Raw genomic sequence first — 20,436 nt, 5'->3', positions numbered from 1 at the left:
ATACACCGCTGACACTCGACTACATTTATTTGGGAAGTTATTATACAACAATTTTAACATTAAAATATTATATATAAAATTTCGATTTCATCTCCAACACTATGCTCTATTATACATAAAAAAATAAAATCCAAAAGATATTATTTTAGCTAGTCTATTATTAATTAATAGTAGGTGAAATTTATTGTAATTAATGCAAAATAAATACTACTAGGATTTATAATAATAGTAATAATAATAATGCAAAAGATATATAATTATATATTATTGTTTGGTAATAAGAATTTTATTATTGTTGTAATTCTATATACTATATTTTAGATTTTTCATTAACACCATTTAAATTAACATTCATATTAGTTTATATCCACAAAAGAACATAATACCATAACTATGATAATAAAAATCAAAAGAAAAAAAATAATGGAATGTCCTAGTAGCTGTTCAGATTCCGAGTTGGAGATGTTGTAATGAAACATGCATACACAGCTGCACATTTCCGAAAAAAACAAATACAAATGTTGAAAATTCATATGAATAGGCTCTCTGGCAATCAAATTTGAAATGTTCAGAAATTGGAAAAGCTATAACTATCATCAAATACAAATACGACAGTGTCACTAGGAAAGTAATGTATAATTAAATTAGGAAGATAAGAGTGAGTTGAGTGTGCATTGCTACCACAGAGAGCTGAGTTTAGTAGCCAGCTTTGCACTCTTGTAATCGTCTCTGAGCTGAATAAACCTGAATTTACAACCCACAAACTAATAGTAATAAGTATACGATGAGACAATGCAGTTTCAGAATACCAGGAAATGTAGCTACCTTTTTGCATCTTTTTTTATACTTGGGGTTCCCTCAAATAGTGATGACAGACTTTCAGGAGCGACAATAAACACGTTCGCTAGGCTGGACAGGATTTTGCAACCAATGGTGAATGGTGGAGAAGAAGATATAAAACTTTACAAAGGAATTACTTACATGCCCAATAACTCAAATTTCTCATCTACTGTTGGAGCATTGAAACAACGAACAAAGTCTGCATACTCCGTTATATCACGCTTAAGCTGCAGTCCTCCACTGCATCAATTGTCACATTATATCCAAAGAAAGAGGAAGGAGAAAATGGAAGAAAGCTAACGCAGCTTAAGCGACCTAGCCTAACCTCCCTCACTACCATATGTATTATGCATGCTGAGTTGCATCGCTAAGTCTAAGCAAATAAATAAATAGAAAGAGATGGAAGAAAGTTTCATGAACCAAATATGTTTATCTCCCTTCAACTTATCTCTTGGTATATTTGTTGATGCACGGTAGGGTTCATGCAGTATATAGTCACGGAGTAGGAGGGACATATTGCAGAAATAGGTAGGTCATTATCAGGCATGTAATCACCACTACATATGAAGCTTAATTAAATATATAAGAGAAATTAAAAAAGAGATCAAGAAGTACCTCCAATTGAAAGTGAACTTTTCCCAATGACTCATTAGCAACTTGTGCAAGCGATTTCCCTGTAACAATTATTACAAAATCATCACTTCAGAATGCTATTATACCACATCAGTTTATGAATTTTAACTCAAAAAACAAGTTATACATTATTTTCAGTTATATAAGAAAGTAGTTATATCTTAACACTATTAGGAGAATGAAAGTTCACTGAAATGAAATAGATCAATAGTTCAGCAACATATTGATAATCATGAGTTCTAAAACCAAAAGCGAATATCACTGCAAGAGTGTGAAGCCAATATCACTGAATGAGAATTTATATTGGTCATCTAGACATCTTTACTGAATAATTCCAATGTAATGTTGCTCTAATTATGTCAAGAATCTCTGTGATACCTACAATGAATTTACACCGTATACATTAAGCAATCATAGTTGTAACCATGATAAATCATCAGACTGCTATCAATCAAGTGTAAGCCATGGCATCCAATAGAACACTCAACTGCTTACAAGGAAACTATCTCCTTACCAGTTCGGTGAGGAACGCCTGTTTGTTCAATCCTTCAAGAGCCGTGAAAGCGGACTCAAGCACCCGGGAGAGATAAGCAATAACCCTGAAATTGAACAGAGAAACGACAGCCTTAGTACAGAAGCAACTCAGACTTAGAGTCGACTGAGAATATGATAAAATCGAAGTGATACTCTTTAAAATCGAAGTGCATGGGCATCTAATAATCGCCACACGGTATATACTTGGTATGCCATCTAAAGGACAAACTTTAAATTGAATATCATATGCAGAAGGTCAAAAATGACTAAGCTTTCACCTAGTGCAGGCATTTGTTGGTCGGTGATCCGGACCGATGCCATCATCAGAGGATCGGAAATCTGTAGCTTTCTGTTCAGCTGATTGCAGGCGATCAACCTTACAATAAATAGTAAAATAAAACAATATCTAAAGTAAACCAAAAGATGCTTGTGAAGAGGTAAGAAAATTCAATTCTTAGAAAACCGGAGCATCATACTTTGGGAAAGGATTTCAGTATTTACCTCAGCCATCACTGTTTCAATGCACTGCTGGAGGCCCTTGTAAGCAGCAGCTTCTGCACTGGACATCGCTGATGCCATTTCTTCACAGGCAGCAGCATGTGCACCATCCACAGGCAGTAAGATTTGAGAAACAGAGTTCGCAAAAAACTGCAAAATTAGAGTTCTTTACTAATAAGATTTGCTACAAGTTCAATAATTAATATTAAGAAACACGACTGCAAGCAAAATGACATACTTGTTGAATAACAGCCACACTACTTCCACACTGCTGTAGAGCAAGCATAAAAGATTTGAAACCGCTTTCTCCAGCTGCAGCAGCAGTTTCTCCCTACATATTACCAAGTAAGATCTAACTTTTTTTTTCGAGGAGTAAGTTCTAACATTTAATACTCCAAGAACAAGATCTGCTAATAAAGACATTCAGTTTTGCTTAAATGATCTAGCATATTGCAGACATCCGAAACACTCAAGAAAGCTAAAATTATCAAGTGCTTACTATAGATGTGGCTCCTGCAACTCTTCGACCTACACTAGTTCCTAGAACAAACCGTTCCCTAGATGCTGCAGCATCAGTCAGGCTTTCTCGAGCTCTTTCAAGGCCATCTGTTAGATATTGGCTGACCTAAAGAAGGAAAAGGAATAGGAATAGGAAGAAGATAATAGAATAGTTAAAATCTTAGATGCCTACAAAAAGAATTCAAGAGTACTGCAGGAAACTGATAAACTTGCCTGCTTCAAAAGGCATGTGAAAACGACCCGAACATTAGCTGCAAGAGTAGTTTGCTGCAGAAATAATCTACAATTAATTAAAAGTGTGGAACAATTTTTGTGATCACTTAATGGACTCTCTCTCTCACACAGTCTCACTCTAGCTCTCAATGTTTAAACTCAGGAAACGTCAGCATGAATTATCAAAGTTATATAATACCAAACAGTGGAACCAGATATGATGTACCTGTGATGAAAACAAAGTACATCTGGATATGGCTTCTTCGTTCCAGTGTACAAAGTCAGTAACAATGGTGACAGATATCTGGTGTTGGGAAGATGCAATGGACGCTCCCCTAGAACGCCCAATTGTGCCCTTTGATTCAGAAGACAGCAGACTCTCAATGCCCAGCTCCTTCATCTGCATCATTTTCATTTTCACAGCCATTTGATAAAAAAATACATCAAGCTAGTGAGTATATGAATAATAGCCACTGGGTCAGGGGCTCTCTCTTCCGAAGGCAAGAGAGGAAGACAGAAATGGAGCTCAATAGTTTACTAGTTTAGGACGGACCTTTGCCTTAAAGAGCAGCCCAAGAGAAACCTTTTCATAGTCTATATATGTATCTTTGTGGGGAAGAAAAAGAGACTCTGTTAAGCCTGCACAGAAAGGTACGACAAAGTTTATCTATGTGCTATCTGCAGCATCTGCTAATATAGCAGATAAAATCTTTTAGCAAAAGCAATTCACAAAAAGATTCGATCATGACGCCACATGATCAGAGAGACTTCATTTCAACCATTAGTTTTTATCAGTTTCTGCTTTAAAAGTTTCCTTCAATTAGGTATTGAATCTTTGAATCTTATCGATTATGTTCTCTTTGTCTTTATGAAAAGGTATATCAGTATATCATTGTCTTCAGAGATTAATGGACTGCTTGACTTCATATAATATTCTCGAACATGGGCTTTTCTCTGTTGAATTAGTATCTTCTTCCATATAATCTAGTAGACTGAATTCATCACGTGCTTAATTTCACCATGAAAATGTATTAAAGAAACATCAAACCTCTTTTTTCTAAATTACATAGAATTCTACCTGTGCTGCTGTGCATACCGAAGAAGCTACCACATCACAGCAAAAACATGCTCTCATGTCAGAGGCTGAAGCTAGTTGATATTAAGAAAAATCTCAGAGAACTTGTTAGAATTTGTATGTACCTTCAACATCCAAGTCACCACATCCCACGCTACGCAAGTCCTTAGAAAGTTCAAGTGTTTTCTCATATGACACTGCTAGCATTCTCAAATACTGAGGGTAAAATGGAAATTGTTAATATTTTCAATGCTGAACTCATAATAGAATTTACTAGCTGCATATGAGGGGACTCACTAATACAAGCCCTCCTTCTTCCGTGGAAGGTGGATTAACAAGAGATGGTTTCAGCAATAGGTTCTCAAGAAGATTAGGAACTCGGTCTTCCAGCACACGCTTCATGTGAAACAAAATATAAAATTGAAAAAAAAAATGCAGCACATAACACCGTAGATCATATGATCGAAAATATATTAAACCAGTTGTACGCGAACATCAATAGAAAAAGGCGGTCTTTAATAGCATATTTGAGAAGTCAGAAATATATTTCAAACTATCAATGACTTCAATTGATCAAATTTTAAGATGTCGTGCTTGACAATGGAAAATGTTTACATGCAACAAAAGTCTCACTCCAATCTCACTTTTTCACAATCACCTTTGTAGTTCTTATTAGGTTTTCCTGCATCAGATTTTCTGAAGACCAGCCTCCACCATACTTATTTACAGAATTTAGCCATACCATGGCAGAAAATAATGATAGTCAGAAAAAGTCAGTCAAACCAGAATACCTGAACCAATATCGACATGACATCATTGGGGTAAGGAAATACTGCTGTTATGGTTTCTGCTTCTTTCCTTACAGTATCTGCAAGAAAGTAGTAACAAAAATAAAAAGAATATTTCAAACCCAACTCCTGAGATGGGGTGGAGTTTTTCATACTAGTAATTTCATTGTACAATGAAGAGAGCCCTTGTCCAACATTGCTAGGACTGGGTTGAGATCCAGAGTCACCAAGAACCACTTGGACATCAGCATTCATGACCTCCAAATCAAACATTGGCCGTAAACCCACATAGTGTTGCATAACACTAGTACCTCTGTTGAACTGAATCCAGGAAATAGTTAAAAGAATGAAAATATTTTTATAAATATCACTAATAGTATTTCAGCTACAAGAATAAGAAGCATAAGTTATGTGTATGTGGCGAGGATTTCGTTACAATGTAGACATGCTTAAAGGTACATATCACAATTCTACGAGACCAAATACCGCCCCTTTGAAAGAAAAAACCAAAACAATGAAAATGTCGGCTCCTTTATCATTTTACAAACATGATAAAAATCCTTAGCATGAATCTTGGACAAAGCTCTCCATTGCAACAAGACATTCTGCCCGGGATTGAATAAATCACCTGCAACAAAATTATTGCGCATTGTGCCATTGTACACAGATCCTTTTTCTGTGAGGCTGCATCAAATCTGGACAACAATTTGTTTTCCAGTTCTGCACACACATTTCGAACAAAATCAATCATCACTGGAATAATCAAAACGAAGTTTCAAAACTAAGCGCTGTGGGAATATTAGATACATATCATTTGGTGCGACATATCTCAAAATTATATCCTTCACATAAGAGGAATGTGTGGTTCGAGAATCAGAATTCAAGAGGTGAGCTTCATTTAAAGATTCATATAGTACTTTGCTAGTGCTTTGTTTCCTATTTCAAAATTCATTATAATGAGGAAAAAAATAAAAAGATATACAAGTTTGAAATAAATTTAAGAAAAGAACTAAATACAGTTAATCTAATCAGATTCTGAAGCACAGTTTCTCTAGGATACTTTACAACCCATAGGCTTGAACGGTCCTTGCTAATATCAAGTTAAATGGCTCATATAAAACATAATAAATGATTCATCCAAATGCATTTCACCAGAAATATCTTGGGTAATTTTTCAACAACTTACAAGCAATTCATCCCTACATTTTGCCCAATCCCACCTAGAAAAAACAGTTCCCTGTTAACTTTCCCAAAACATTGCAAACAATAAAAACTACGGCACATCGTTCTTCTGGTGTTTTAACTATAAGATCGGTCAATATAAACAATATCATACCATTGCAATACTCCTGGAGATTGCCAACTGCAACTTCCAATCCTTTGCTTGCTGTTGCATCTCCTGAGACATTCATGCCTTGTCTTCCAGGATCTTCTTCGGCAAATAATCCTATATTGACAGTAGTTACCATACTTTTCAAATCAACAAGGAAATATAACTCACAGTTCATGAATAAAAGGTTAATCCCAGTTCCTGAACATGAATTTATTCAAATCATGTGGCACATGTCCGAAGATGGAACATAAAAGAAATTACAGGAGATGGTTTCTAGTTTACAGAAGACCAATACCAAGAACTTCTAATCCTCAGATTCTCATAAAAGGGGTTCATCTTACTCAATTTTTGTGCAATTGATGCGGCGTCAGCTACCCGGGTATCATCCGAGAATAAAGGTGAGAGTTCCATTAGGTCACCAGGACTGCTATTAAACTCCATCAGGTACTGCAGGATGAAAATCATTTAGCACTATTCAAGAGGGTTTCTACATTGGTAATGATCATAAGCTGAGAGGCATTCATGGCTAAACATATCAGACACTTAGAGGCACTATCTAAACTTCTTATAAAAAGTTTACCTTGATAAGATCTATTGTTTGACTGGCAGTTTCTCTCTGGGTGTCTGCACTCTGACAATAAAGATTGTCAAAAATCAAAAGATTAAATTCTGATTTCAGACAGTAAGTAACAGAATAAGTGAAATAGCAATAGAAGAAGTAGCATGAAGTGTCAGATTAGCTTTACATGGCATAAACTATCTTTATTTATTTTCAAGAAATAATCTCAAAGCAATCATCAAATAAAAATTATAAACGAAAATCAGGACACTTAAGAGTTGCATATGGTTTCACCTGAAGATGGTCCCCAATCTTAGCAGCAGTTTGGCCAACACTCGATATGCGGGAATCCAACCTTGCAAAGCTATCGAACAGGACATCAACACGTTTTTCAAGCTGTGCGCCACATGGAAAAAGAAGCAAAAACAAATACCTGAGTTATACTTGGCAAACAAGGTCGATAGTTACCACTCTATAAAAAGGACATGCGTGATGTATACAATAAAAGAGCTAGAACAACTGACCTCAGAAAGTGTCTTACGGTGCTTATAATCTTGACTCGCTACTTCCTTCTTGAGATTGTTGAGTTTGACATCAATCTTTGGGCAGACATGAACATTAGATAGGTGATCAAGTGAAAAAACCCAACAATTAACCACTGTGTTAAAACTATACCTGCTTCCTAAGATCTATCAACTGCGTACCCGAATTCTTGAACAAAGATAATAGAGCATCTACTTCAGGAAATAAGGGGCTTGATATGGCTAGCGAGAACTTTCCGGCTTCCGATTGAGTTCGCGTATGCCCATGTGGTATAGCATCATTTACTCCAACTCCTTCACAAGCATCTATTTCTTCTAAACAAGATGGCAAGAACTGCTTTACTAACTTCCCGAACAGTGAATCGAATGAAAAGTCACCCTACATAATACAGGCAAGCACATAGCAGAGCAGCCGGATTAGCAACACACCACTTAAATGTGCTCAACACACATATGATACACTCGAAACACACACTGGAGGCCTCACCTTGAACTCATCAATGCTCAAAATTATTGGAGAGGAGCCATCCGTTGCACCATCTTTAGTCTCTTGCATCTAAGAGATGAGCAACATATGACAAGTATCAAGTATGGCTCGGAATCACCGACTCATGAGCAAATCAGAATTTATAAAAATGACGTAAATATATTACTATAATAATTGGCCGGAGACTGTAAATGTAGCATTATTATTAATGGCCAAAGTTAGTAGAAAGATGTCAGTTCAACATTACCAATTAAATCAAAACTCCAACTCTGAGAGAACCTTTGTATTAGGAGATGCGACCACTTAAACAGAAATGGTACATAGAGCTAAGCACACAGAATATCCTTTCGATATATGATAGTGGCACACTTTCCTTTTTTAGTTTGTCTCTACCCACTTTACACTCTTAACACCTTATTCTTAGTCTTCATGCCCATTTTTATTGTGCCATTTCAAGTGGGACTGAAGGATTATAATTTTATATTCTATATTTTGGAGAAATACGCATAGATAGACAAATCACAATGTCTTCCTATACCGCAGGTACACGAAAAAATCACAATGTCTTCTTCGAAATGGAAAACTGAAAGCTTACCTTGACGATGGTGATGGAACGGCGGAGCTTTACAGTAAGGGAGTGGTACCAAATTACTGAAGGATCACGCGGCTTTGCATGTATATGTTTAGGAGCATTACGATACTGCAAATCTGAATCAAATAACGAAGAATTTTAGAGAAATAAACGGGATTTGCTGAAATAGTAGTGATTTCTTGAAAATTCTTTCTGTGCAGCCGAAGAATTTGTGCAAGTTCTAAGTGTTGGGCGAGCTTTTCTTCAAACGTTGCGCTTGCGCATGAAAAATAGCATCAATTATTTTGACCGTCTCACCAAAACAATATGTAATCAAATCTTACGCTAATACCCTATAAATTCTCAACCTTTGCTCACCATCTTATTTTACACTCATATTTCAAATTCCGCGCAAAAATATCTTAACTTTATTAATTATCTGATTTTATATCCGACAATAAATTATTCTCGAACCACAATTAACGTGATAATATAATTTTTCATGTGACACACACGTGTCTTGAAATAGTTAAACAACGTCCCACTCAAATCTCTCCCTCTCTCTCTCTCTCCACGTGAAAATCATATCTAAGAAATATTCAATCCGTACAATTATCACTCGTCGACGATAACAATAGTATCGTCATCCCAAGTTCTTCTCTGTGTGGAACGTTTTCACATCTACAAAAATTTCATGCTTGCACAACTTAAAGAAAGAATAATTTCCAAACCATATGTGTGCCACATTAAAAATTATATTGACATGTCAAATGTGATTTGAGAGTAATTAACAAAGTTTAGATATTTATGTGTAGAATATAAAGTACGGGTGCAAATTAAAAAGTGAGTAAAATTTAGGAATTTACATGTCATTATCCCTAAATATTGTTGCACATTTCTTCGCTTTTTTTATAAACATATCTCTATTTCCATTAAAAAATCAGTGTTAATTTCATTAAATTTTACTAATTAACTAACAAATTTTAATTTCTTTTAAAAATTTATATTTTATACTCCTTTCTTTCCATTTTAATAAGAAATAAATAACTTATACTCCCTCCGTCCCAGCTTTTAGTATCTAACTTTCCTTTTTTGGTCGTCCCACATTTTGGTATTCATTTATATTTTTAGTAAAAGTACGTGGGGCCCTTACTCCACTTTAATTATTTTAACTCTCACATAAAATGTAGGACACTTATTCCACTCACAACTAGGGATGTCAATGCAGCCCGAAACCCGTGGCCCGACCCGAATAACCCGACAAAATTAGAGGGTTAGGGTTGAAAAATTGCAATCCGAAAAAACCTCCAGCCCGATTAGCCCGCACCCGACTAACCCGAAATCCGATAGGGCTAGCCCGAAAACCCGATGGGTTGGCCCGGTTGGCTGATGGAATTGTGACTGATGCATCCAGTTACAATTTCTGCTATATTTAGATCTATAGTATTTGCTTATATATATATAGCCTCATTAAAAAAAGTGAAATTAATTAGTTAGAATATATATGTGTGTGTGTGCGCGCGCAATCTCATTAAAAAAAGTGAAATTAATTACAGATTTTTTGTAGAAATTGATTATTAGTATCTCATTAGTTAGAAATTAATTATTAGTATCTCATTTTAAAGTGATACCAATTTTTTTTTTCTGTCAATGAGACGTGCATGGTAAATCCACTAATTATTCAGTAATAATCCAGATTGATTCTAGTGCATTGATACATGTTAAATTTTACTATCTCATTTTAATATAATTTTGTTTATGTAATCTTGAATATCTTATATTTTTGCATTTCATGCTTTGCTATATAATTTATATCTTTAATATCTATGTATATTTTATACATTATACATTAGATCATTAGGAATAATAAAATACAAATGATAATTTATTTTTACATCTTTAACTTGATTAGCCCGATGGGCTAGCCCGAAACCCGAAAGTTTAGGGTTAGGGTTGAAGATTTACAACCCGAAAAAATCTCCAACCCGATTAACCCGCACTCGACTAACCCGGAACCCGATAGGGCTAGCCCGAAAACCCGGTGGGCTGGCCCGATTGACATCCCTACTCACAACACATCAATCACTTTATTAAAACCCGTGCCGTTCTCAACTGGATACCAAAAGCTGGGACGGAGGGAGTAATAAAATATGAGAAATAAATTAACTTCTTTTAAGATGTATTTGTAAATAAATAAGAGAGAAAAAGGAAGATATTAAATTAAAATAGTGATAACTATTTGTGGGTTATGATTTATAATCATATTTATTGTAAATAATGAATTACATAGAAGTGTATGTTAATTTTTCAATTTAAGAAATGGCATATTAAAATAGAAGGAACAAATATCATTTAACGTTTAATTAAATTTTCTTAATAGTTATATTCCACGTGACAATTAAAATACCACATAATCTTCTCTATTAAAGTTAACTCATTAAAATGTCGCTGCTGTTGAAGAACGCTACGGGGGTGCAGATATTTTTGTTTCCAAATTACTATTCCAAGATTTTCCTTTGGAGCAAGTTAGCAACAACTTGTTTGGTATTCCCACTCTCTATTACCACATGTTAGTAATCTAATAAGTGTTGAACTATCATGACAATTTAAGTAATAGTTTCTAATTATATAAAAGTGAATTATTCAAGTTTTCTGTTAGTGTCCCATTTAATTATAAAGTAAGTGACGTGTCACTATGATGTGGATAATAAACGTTCACGTCAGCTTCTATTGGGTAATCTTGTAACACAAGTGCTCTTAGATTTATTTATTATTTTATTTTTTTGGGAATATTAAAAGTCTTAGATTAGTTTTTGAGAAAATGGTCAAATACACCCTTAATGTTTCCTTCAAAAGATCAGATAAGCCATTTTAATACAGATAAGCCCTTAATATTATAATTATTAACATACATGCCCTTCCTTACTATTAGTCGATTACTATTCCAAATTAGTGTTATGCAAAATATTCTTTTACTTTACTAATTTTGAAGCATTAATAGTAATAATAACAAAAAAGGGCTATAAATTTTATCATTTTATTTGAATATATACTTTCCTCCCATTGCTCTCTATTTTGTTTTACAAAAATTCCAAAAGCATCAATAATAATTACTTTATATTTCTCCATTGCTCTGTATTTTTCATTTATTTACAACTCTCTCTCTGTCTCTCTCTGTCTCTCTCTCTCTCTCTCTCTCCATATGCAAAATGGGTGCAAAGGAATAAATTTTTACATGAATCTGTTATGATAAGACGAGTCTGTGAGTTGTTTTGTTTGAGAGCACAACAGTAGCTGATAGACAGCATTTACTGCACTAGACTTAGACTAGATGCTAAATTCTCCACTTAAATAGATCCCAAACTAATCTTGTAACAAGCTAAAACCCCATCAACAGCCACTGGTAATCTTCCCCAAAAAAAAATACTATCAAGTAAAAATCAGATCATTTCTTCTCTAAGAAACAGAATGCCTCCCTTTCCTCGTGGGTGTCGACTTCACCTCGTCGTGGTTGGCCGAGCCGAGACTCTCCGATGAATCCGACCCGCTGTTCTCCTGTGCCGCCTTGTTCGACCAAATCTTCGAGAAGATCCTCTTAGACATTATCAGACCCTTCATCTTACTGATGGCAGCCTTGCTCTCCACAGCTCCGTTGCTCCTCTCCTGCACCGCTCCGTTGCCCAGCCTCAGCGCGGCCAGCTCACCTCTCAGCGCTCTCAGCTCCTCCGATGAGGCAACAGCGTCCCAGTCCTCGTCGGTGTTGGTAGTCTGCGACCTTGAACTGCCGTAGGAGCTGCAGTTGAGGTCCTTGATGGCTTTGGGCAGGTCCGGGGTGCTGCTCCCGGAGGAAGCAGAAGCCCGGACTTGCTCGAAGAAGAGCACCTGCACCACCACGCGTAGAGGGAGCCTCTCGTTCTGGACGGCGTGCATGCACGCCTCAGCCGATAGCTTCTTGCAGTCCATCAACCGGCATAGCTTCTTCCGCTCGCTCTTGCTGATCCCAGGGTGCACCTGCGCCGTTTTCGTACAAGTTTTTAACAACTCACTTTCATCTATCGAATCGCAAGGAAGCGCGCAAGAGTTTTTATGATTTTACCTTTAGATATGTATCGATGGCACGATATAGAGCGTCGTGGGCCGGTCGTGGATAGCTCGAGACGATCTCCGCAATCCCGGTGAAGGTAGCAAGTGGTAGGTTAGGATCCTTTGCAATCTCCGCGAGGTAGCCGTCGACGAGCTTTGCCACCATCAGCTTCGAAGCTTCGGAGAGGATCCCAGGCCTCATCATCTCTTGAATCTCACAGCCATTTTCCATCTCGGCCACAGAGTTCTCGTCTTGTGTCACGAATTCCGCGAGTATTTTCTTGATCACGTGGACATCGTACGTTGTCTCTTCCCCATCACAAGCTCGGATCAACAGATCGCTGACGGAAGCCTCCTCCAACTGATGCCCTATCCTTTTTGCCAGCTCCATCTTGACCGTTTCTCCCGATTCAGCAGAGATGGACGCTTTCAACAGCTTGAGCAAGAAACTGCACGAGACGCTGCCCTTCTCTGCGGGTAACAGCCACACGATGGTGTCCAAGATGTTGCGATACTTGGCCAAATCATTCTGTTGGATGACGTTCTTGCCGGAGCCAGGTAGTTTACGGTAAGCATAAGCTTTTAAAGCCTCTCCGATCACCTCACTGGATACCAATTGTTTGTTTTTAATATTCATGATAATGCGCTTGAACAAATCTATGTCGAGCTCACACAAGTCCTCGACCCACCAGTCACTTGGAACTGTTCGATTCCTGAGGCCGTTCCAGCTGGGGTCATTCCCGTTCTCCTCAGCAATCTTCTTCCGGTTGTATGTGTAGGACCAATCCACCTTAGACACATGAACGGATGCCTTGGAAGCGATAGCATCGATGCACTGGCTGATTATTTTCACTTCCTCGGGCAACGGGGACGTGGATTTCGTAGTCTGAACAACTATGATAGAGTCCTTCCAGCTCCTGAAAATCACAGAGTTGAGGAAAACATCCACCTTGTAGATGAGGTTACCTTTCTCTACCGTCTCGTGCATCTCGAGATACTCAGCAGCACAACGGGTCGTAACAACGTTATAAGCGTTTAGGGTTACAGTCATCCCGTAACAGAACTTGGCACAAACTTCGAAGGCACTTGCACCGCCTGGAATATCATCAATCTTGACCTCATCGCCATTTCCTTCATTACCCGAAGAAACCAACTTCTGTAACCGTGCACATTTAGAGAGAAGAGGAAACTGCACATTCCAATTTAGCTATAAATCAGTATTGGGGTAAGCTACAAAACTACTTTAGATATTAAGCTCATCATACGATATTATATTATGTTCTAGATGGATTATACAACTTAGGAGCATTAACTAATAAATACCAAACATGATTTCCGTTACCATATATGTAAGATCACCATACCTTGTGAAGGTAGAACTTAACATCGCCAACATGAACAATAACATCTGTAGCCAACTCACTAGCCACATATCTGCAGTTAAGAGAGTTTTTACGTTAGGACATTCTTAAGCAGTAACATGAGTAGCAAGAGGCAGTTCACCACTTTCCTAAATTACAAAAATGAAGCATAGATCATGTGGAATAACGAGCACACACGCACAAGGCAACTGACTCTTAAGAAACAAGTATAACCTTGAAACAGATTAAAATAGTCGTGGACATGATCCCTCAGTACCAACTAGCGCCGCCAGAAAAATCCTATTACAGCTATTCCAGTTTCATACGCATCAAACCCGAAAAAATAATTCAGTTGTGTATGCATTTTCTAGAGATGGGTGGAGAGCTTGAGTTGAAAAAGCTATATATTTTTATCCTAAAAAAAGGTCAAAAGTCACGAAATCAAATCATTTTAACTCAATAGGGACGAAGCTAGAGCTTAAAAACTTGGGATACAACCATAAACAATCCTTTCCGAGTTGGAAAATGCATTGCAATATTGAAAAGAAGAGTAAAGCTTCTTGGAGCAAGACCACCGACTTAGATGAGCATATCGATGTATACACAAATAAAGAGAGAGGCTGGAAATCGACCAACAAACATTGACGATTTTACTAATCAGATGATAGAGACTGAACTAACCCAATATTTTACCTTCCCTAAAAGATAGAAAGAGAAAGATAACAGGCAAAGACTTACAAATACAAAGCCAAACAAAAAAAGAGAAATAAGAGATTAAAACAACTTTGGCAAACATAGAAAAATCAGTCAAAGGAAGATACAAACATCAAACTTAGGAGGAAGACAAATAAAGATCTAACCTGACGCTGTTCCCATCAGTCTGAAAGGTATCAGGCTTGGATCCAAGCTTCATAAACTTCATCCTGCCAGACTCAAAGATCTATCCCACCTCAGATACTTCAAGAAAAAGGGGACGGGGGAAACACCACTATGCTTCCACACTACTCAACTAAACACAGCAAAATGCACTAGGCCAGATTGACTTTCGAGCATCCCCAACGATCCGACAGGGACCCGAATCGAGGAAAGAAGGCCTGGAAATGGTAAAATGTAGAAGGCCTAGAGGTGGGGACCAATTATCTCAATATGGCCAATTTCTTGAGCTTCCAGAGGGGGAAAAAGTGATGGGATCTAAAAGAGGTGAAAGGATATATGCTTCGTATGACCGAATCTTGACAACCAACGAGGCAAGAAGCAACTTTTTATTCACTTTTTAGAGAGAGAATAGGGAATGGGGGTTTAATACAGATTCAGAGTTTTTAAAGAAATGGATCACTTGAATGGGAAGAGAGCCAGAGAGGAGGCTGTTTCCTTGGTCGGCGGCAGAGCCCATGGAGTCCGGAAACACCTAGTCAGCAAAGGAGACATCACCAACAGCCTTACACACTAAATTATTCCCCAAAACCAGAGATAGCTGCCACTAACACCCAATCTGACTCCACCCCGCCACCCTCCTCCTATTTCTTTATCCCTCTCTCTCTCCCCCTTATTTCTTTAATCATATGCTACAGCATAAAGATATACAGGTAAAATATGCATAAACAAACAACAAGGGATCCTGGTGCTCATAAAAGGCTTCAAGTTCCAAATCTCATAAAGAAATCACAAAAATATAAAACATGTGCACTATAATTACTGTGGCAGTTCAAAACCTGCAACGGAAAACAGCATCTCGGTATCAGATGAATCAACCACCAAAACGGTAGACAATGAGCATCTCTCCGTATAGCTTTCACTAAGGCTGTAATTATAAAAAGAGAAGTTCGCTTAGTACATAGGTTTTCTTGAATAATGCACTATTATTAACAGTACCATTCTTATTAATGATAAATCAAACATCAATGCACCAACAAAATCTGAGGAACAGATGAGGAATCAGCCAAAGGAAACAGTGAAATCAGAGGGCCATCAACCATGTGCCGCAAAAATCATGCAAGAATCCAAAAATAATTAAATAAATAGATGAAAAAAATTGGAAATTTGTTCAAGAATTGAGTCAACAGACAGAACCCAAAAGCCACTCTCCATGTAAACCCCCAACAAAACCCAAGGCTTTCATTTGCATCAAAACGGGCTGTAGAAACACAGGAAAACCCACCTCAAATAATGCACCAAAATGTGAAGCAAAAGCTCATTCACTATCTCCTTTTGGATATTCTTTTTTTAATATTTTTGAATTAAAGATGCAGTGGTTAACAAATGTGAGGTGAAATAAATGAGGCCGCGTGCTGAAAACTGAGTTCTAGGCCGAAAAGAAAAATCCTTTTGCACAGACACCAACAAAGAAAAGGAATCAAGAAAATGGAGCTTCTTTTTTTTTTTCCTTTTTTTTTTCTTTCTTTTTACAGAATTGGACACGGAAATACTCACTCCCAAAACCAAAAGCCAAGATTTTGCTGCTATGTGCTCACCCGTTTTGCTGGAATAAGCAATGCAATGCTTTCTTCCCCAGAATTACCCTTTTCCATTTGTGAGCAAGGACAAAGTGAAAAGTTAAAGGTGAAAAACTCAAACAGTAAAGACAGCTCTCATGTAAGAAGCTCCTTTACAAAAACATAATATACCAAATATATTCGGTTAAATGCTGCATATTCTTTTACATTCGATTTATTAAGCGAAACGAATTTCTATGTTATAACTAAATATATTTTGGGAGATGTTCAAAGTTCAAACTAAATAATACTATTCTAGTAATACTCCCTCAGTCTCATGAGGCATGACCTAGTTCTTTTTGGTACGGAAATTAAGAAATTGGTATTTTGTATGTTAAGTGTAGTATGTGAAAAAGTGAAAAGGTGAATAAAAAATAAATTTTTTGCCATTTTTAAAAATTGGTCAAACTTCGTGGGACAAATCAAAAAAGAAACTGGTGAAAAAGTGAAAAGGTGAATAAAGAATAATTTTTTTGCCATTTTTAAAAATTGGTCAAACTTCGTGGAACAAATCAAAAAGGAAACTGTGTCATGCTTTGGGACGGAGGGAGTATAATGTAAATCTCTTTGTTTCAATTAACTTGAGACATTTTTTTAGCACGAAATTTAAAAAATTACTAATACTCCCTCCGTCCACTAATTCAAGGCCTAGGAGACAAAACACGGGTTTTAAGAAAAAATATATTTTTATTAGTTGGGTGGAGAAAGGGACCCACAAAATATATTGTTTATTGGTTGAGTGGAGAAATGGACCCACAAAGTATATTGTTTATTAGTTAAATGGAGAAAAAATGTATTGTTTATTGGGTCCCACCAATTAAAATAGAAATAAAAACTTACTAAAAATAGATAGGCCTTGAGTTGGTGGACGGACCAAATAGGAAAGTAGGCCTTGAATTAGTGGATGAAGGGAGTACTATTTAATAATTTAACTGTGTTAATAATAAAGTGAATAATTAATTAGATATAAGAAATAAAAAATGGTAGAATAAGTGGACTTAGCCAAATTAATTGTAGGATTTAATGATTAACATTTCCTTATTTTTCCCTATTTTTATTTTTTTCGTATAAAGAAATGAATCAAGATAATTGGAACGACTCAATGAGAAATACAATTCAAACTAGCTGCGATGGATGAAGTAATATCTTAAAAATTAGTTATATTTATCTTGTACTTAATAATATAGGCCGTATATAATTGTATTATCAATATATAAGTTAGATATAATAATAATATAACTTATAACCTAAGTTTAAAATTCTTTGATTAATTTTTCTTTATTTAGAAATGTATGAGAGAGAAGGTAATAAAAGTAATAAAATAGAAGAGAGAAGGTAATAATTATTACTTTATTTATAAATGTGTCAAGATTTGCGGGACGATCAAAAAAAGAAAATATGTCAAGATTCATGGGACCAAGCGAGTAATTACTGGTCAAAACGAACATGAATGTCATGTTTGATCTAATTTTGAACGATCTTAATAATAATGGTAGAGAAGTCCTTGTTCTTTTTTGGTTGAAGCTAGGAGCCCTTGTTCTTCACGTACACCTCTAACGACAAATATAAAATACTTGGATTGGTTGTTGGATTTGATCATTAGGAAATCACAACGGTCAAAATAAAATCTTTTCTCATGATCATATTTACTTTTCCAATGTATTATTCTTTCTAGTATAAATGAACCACATGTTTATTAAATATTTAAATATATTATGAAGTCAAACAAATGTCTGACTCATCCACGTATTAGTTCAAGATGACAGTATTAGTATTTTTTTTTTTGAGGGATAATGACAGTATTAGTTTTTATTTTTATTTTTTTATTTTTTTTTGATCGGTCAAAGTCATGTTAGATGTTAGTAGTTAGTTCCCCATCCACTCCAAGAATCACCTTATCTCTCCATTCACCAAACTCCACCTTATATCTCCAATCACCAATTCGTTCCCAAGAGGGATCGAACCCGGGTCACTTCACTTAAGTGAGGACCCGGTGACCAGTGGGTATTAGTATTACATATCTAGTTTAATATTAATTCTAACATCAAATATATATTGTTCTTGAGCGTTTAGAGCATCCGCATTGGGGGTTCCTTGATAGCCTACTTGATAGTGTTTGTGTTATTGAGTAGGTAGTGCTGCATTTGGGTTCCTTGATAGCCTACTTGATAATATTAGTTTTGATTTTATGTTTTTCATTTAAATTTTATTGCATAATTTAAATAGCATATTTTTGTAATAGTTAAATACTGGATTAAACATAAATTTAAAATTACTTAAAACATTAAAAAAAATACATAAAAATTTAAAAACACCTAAAAAAAATACATAAAAATTTAAAAAACCTAAAACATCATTAAAATCGCATTCCTTGATAGCCTAGGATAGACCACGACGCCTGAGCACATCGGCGACCATGGACGCGTGCAATGCACGTTGTGCGTCCGTCATGTGCGTCGTATCCGTGTTCAGGAGCAGCATATCGAGCTCCCTCTCCCGGATATCGTTCCTCCGCTGGTACTGGGCGGTGAATGCCCTCATCTGCTCGTCGGTCCTCTCCAACCTCTCCACTATTTTTGGTGGAGGATCCGAGCTCGTATGCGACGCTGCTGCCTTCCCTTTCCCTTTCGCCGCCGCCTTCGCCGCCTTGTTGCCAATGGGCCGGGCAGAAGAGATCTCCTCGCCCGACGCCGAGGTGGTAAAGCCGCCCTCTTCCGTAGTCTTTGTCCTCTTGGAGGCATGCACGTCTCCAAGGAGGTACATCGACTTGAACTTGGGATTGTTCCGGATAACTCTCCACGCGTTCCAGAAATTGAAGGAGGCCCTGTGTGGGCTTCGAGCCTTGAAGAGGGTTTGGGCATTTTCACGAATCATATCATCCGAATGACCGGACGGTCAATTGTTGCGCGTCTCCACCCAAACAACTTCCCAGAGACGCACATCCGCGCTCACCCGGGACCAGTGGCCTTGAAGTTGCTTGATCTTAAGGTCGACGCCGAGGATGGGGTTCACACGTTCGCGGATCCGGCCCCAATATGCCTCTCCCTTCTGATCCGTCCCACGGATCGAGTCGTTGGTCTCCTCCGCCCAAATTTGGACGATGAGATCCGTATGCTCGGGAGCATACGTATGACGGTACCTAGCGGCCTTGTCGTGCTTGATTTTGGTGGCCATTTCCTTCCTCCGACCGCCTTTCTTTGGTGGGGAGACACTCTGCTGAGCACTGACCGGTTCCTCCTCGGGCGGGCTCTCCTCCAAGTTGATTCCTCCCATATCAGGATGATAATCAGAGGAGAGATCGGGGCACCAATTTGGATCGTAGAAAGGGTTGTGTGGATCCATGACAGAGAAAATTGTAGGAGAAGAAGAAGTGTGAAGAGAAGAAAATTGGAGAAGAAGAGGTGTGAAGATTGTGGGGAGAAGGTGGGGTGTTTTAAAGAAGAGAAGAAGGGAAAAAAAAATGAAAACGGTCAGTCAAAGGTGCGGAAACCGAGGAGCTGCAGTCAAAATTCGAATAAAATTCGAATTTTTGAAATTTTCCTTTTTTTTTTTTTTAAATTGGGCGCGTGCATTGCAAGCGCCATCTCCTCCGCCCTTCGAGCATACTCGATAACTCGAGGAGTCCTCGAGGAGCTCCACGCCGCAACGCCCAGTGGCTCCTCGAGGAGCCACTCGAGTACCCGCGTTGTTGCGGGTGCTCTTATAAGTTTGTTACTCCATATCACTAAATCAAATCATTAGCATTGGATGTGAAAATTTGTCTACGTAGACCTACAATATTACCAACTAATATGTGTCATATCAAGATAAACATATACGATAACATTGTCCCAACCTTTAAAAGTGTACAAATTTTCGACTTGTAATTTATCTTCAATTTTATCGTGGCCTGGAAGCCTCTGATGTAA

At 37.2% G+C, this 20,436-nt stretch overlaps 2 protein-coding genes across 11 annotated transcripts; both read right to left on the bottom strand.

Moving 5' to 3' along the window:
• Positions 1-415: 415 nt before the first annotated feature.
• LOC131005277 (exocyst complex component SEC10b-like) lies at positions 416-8,951 on the bottom strand. The gene is made up of 25 exons (XM_057932173.1): positions 8,617-8,951; positions 8,022-8,090; positions 7,668-7,913; positions 7,517-7,591; positions 7,287-7,388; positions 7,014-7,064; positions 6,775-6,880; positions 6,437-6,547; positions 5,729-5,820; positions 5,256-5,421; positions 5,104-5,180; positions 4,610-4,708; positions 4,438-4,528; positions 3,791-3,876; positions 3,464-3,637; positions 3,238-3,291; positions 3,005-3,130; positions 2,744-2,836; positions 2,509-2,655; positions 2,286-2,383; positions 1,988-2,072; positions 1,456-1,514; positions 982-1,080; positions 826-909; positions 416-744 (listed from the first exon to the last, which is right to left on the bottom strand). The coding sequence occupies exons 2-25, from the start codon at positions 8,088-8,090 to the stop codon at positions 678-680; spliced, it is 2,457 nt and encodes an 818-aa protein (XP_057788156.1). The 5' UTR covers positions 8,617-8,951; the 3' UTR covers positions 416-677.
• Positions 8,952-11,802: 2,851 nt separating this feature from the next.
• Positions 11,803-16,642, bottom strand: LOC131005276 (BTB/POZ domain-containing protein NPY2). Of its 10 annotated transcripts, none has more exons than XM_057932165.1 (6): positions 16,508-16,642; positions 15,733-15,837; positions 14,897-14,959; positions 14,040-14,109; positions 12,689-13,864; positions 11,803-12,603 (listed from the first exon to the last, which is right to left on the bottom strand). In XM_057932165.1, exons 2-6 carry the CDS (start codon positions 15,765-15,767, stop codon positions 12,049-12,051), a joined length of 1,899 nt encoding a protein of 632 aa, XP_057788148.1. In that variant the 5' UTR covers positions 15,768-15,837; positions 16,508-16,642; the 3' UTR covers positions 11,803-12,048. The 10 variants fall into 10 exon arrangements, with proteins under 10 accessions (XP_057788148.1, XP_057788150.1, XP_057788149.1 ...); XM_057932167.1 differs by having other exon boundaries at positions 14,897-15,444; positions 15,749-15,837; positions 16,508-16,632; XM_057932166.1 differs by having other exon boundaries at positions 14,897-15,444; positions 15,749-15,837; positions 16,467-16,532.
• Positions 16,643-20,436: the final 3,794 nt, after the last annotated feature.

Source organism: Salvia miltiorrhiza, chromosome 1 (assembly GCF_028751815.1).
Source record: "Salvia miltiorrhiza cultivar Shanhuang (shh) chromosome 1, IMPLAD_Smil_shh, whole genome shotgun sequence".
Lineage (NCBI taxonomy): Eukaryota > Viridiplantae > Streptophyta > Magnoliopsida > Lamiales > Lamiaceae > Salvia > Salvia miltiorrhiza.
The sequence above is the reverse complement of the archived record's forward strand: the minus strand, read 5'-3'. Positions and strand labels throughout refer to the sequence as shown.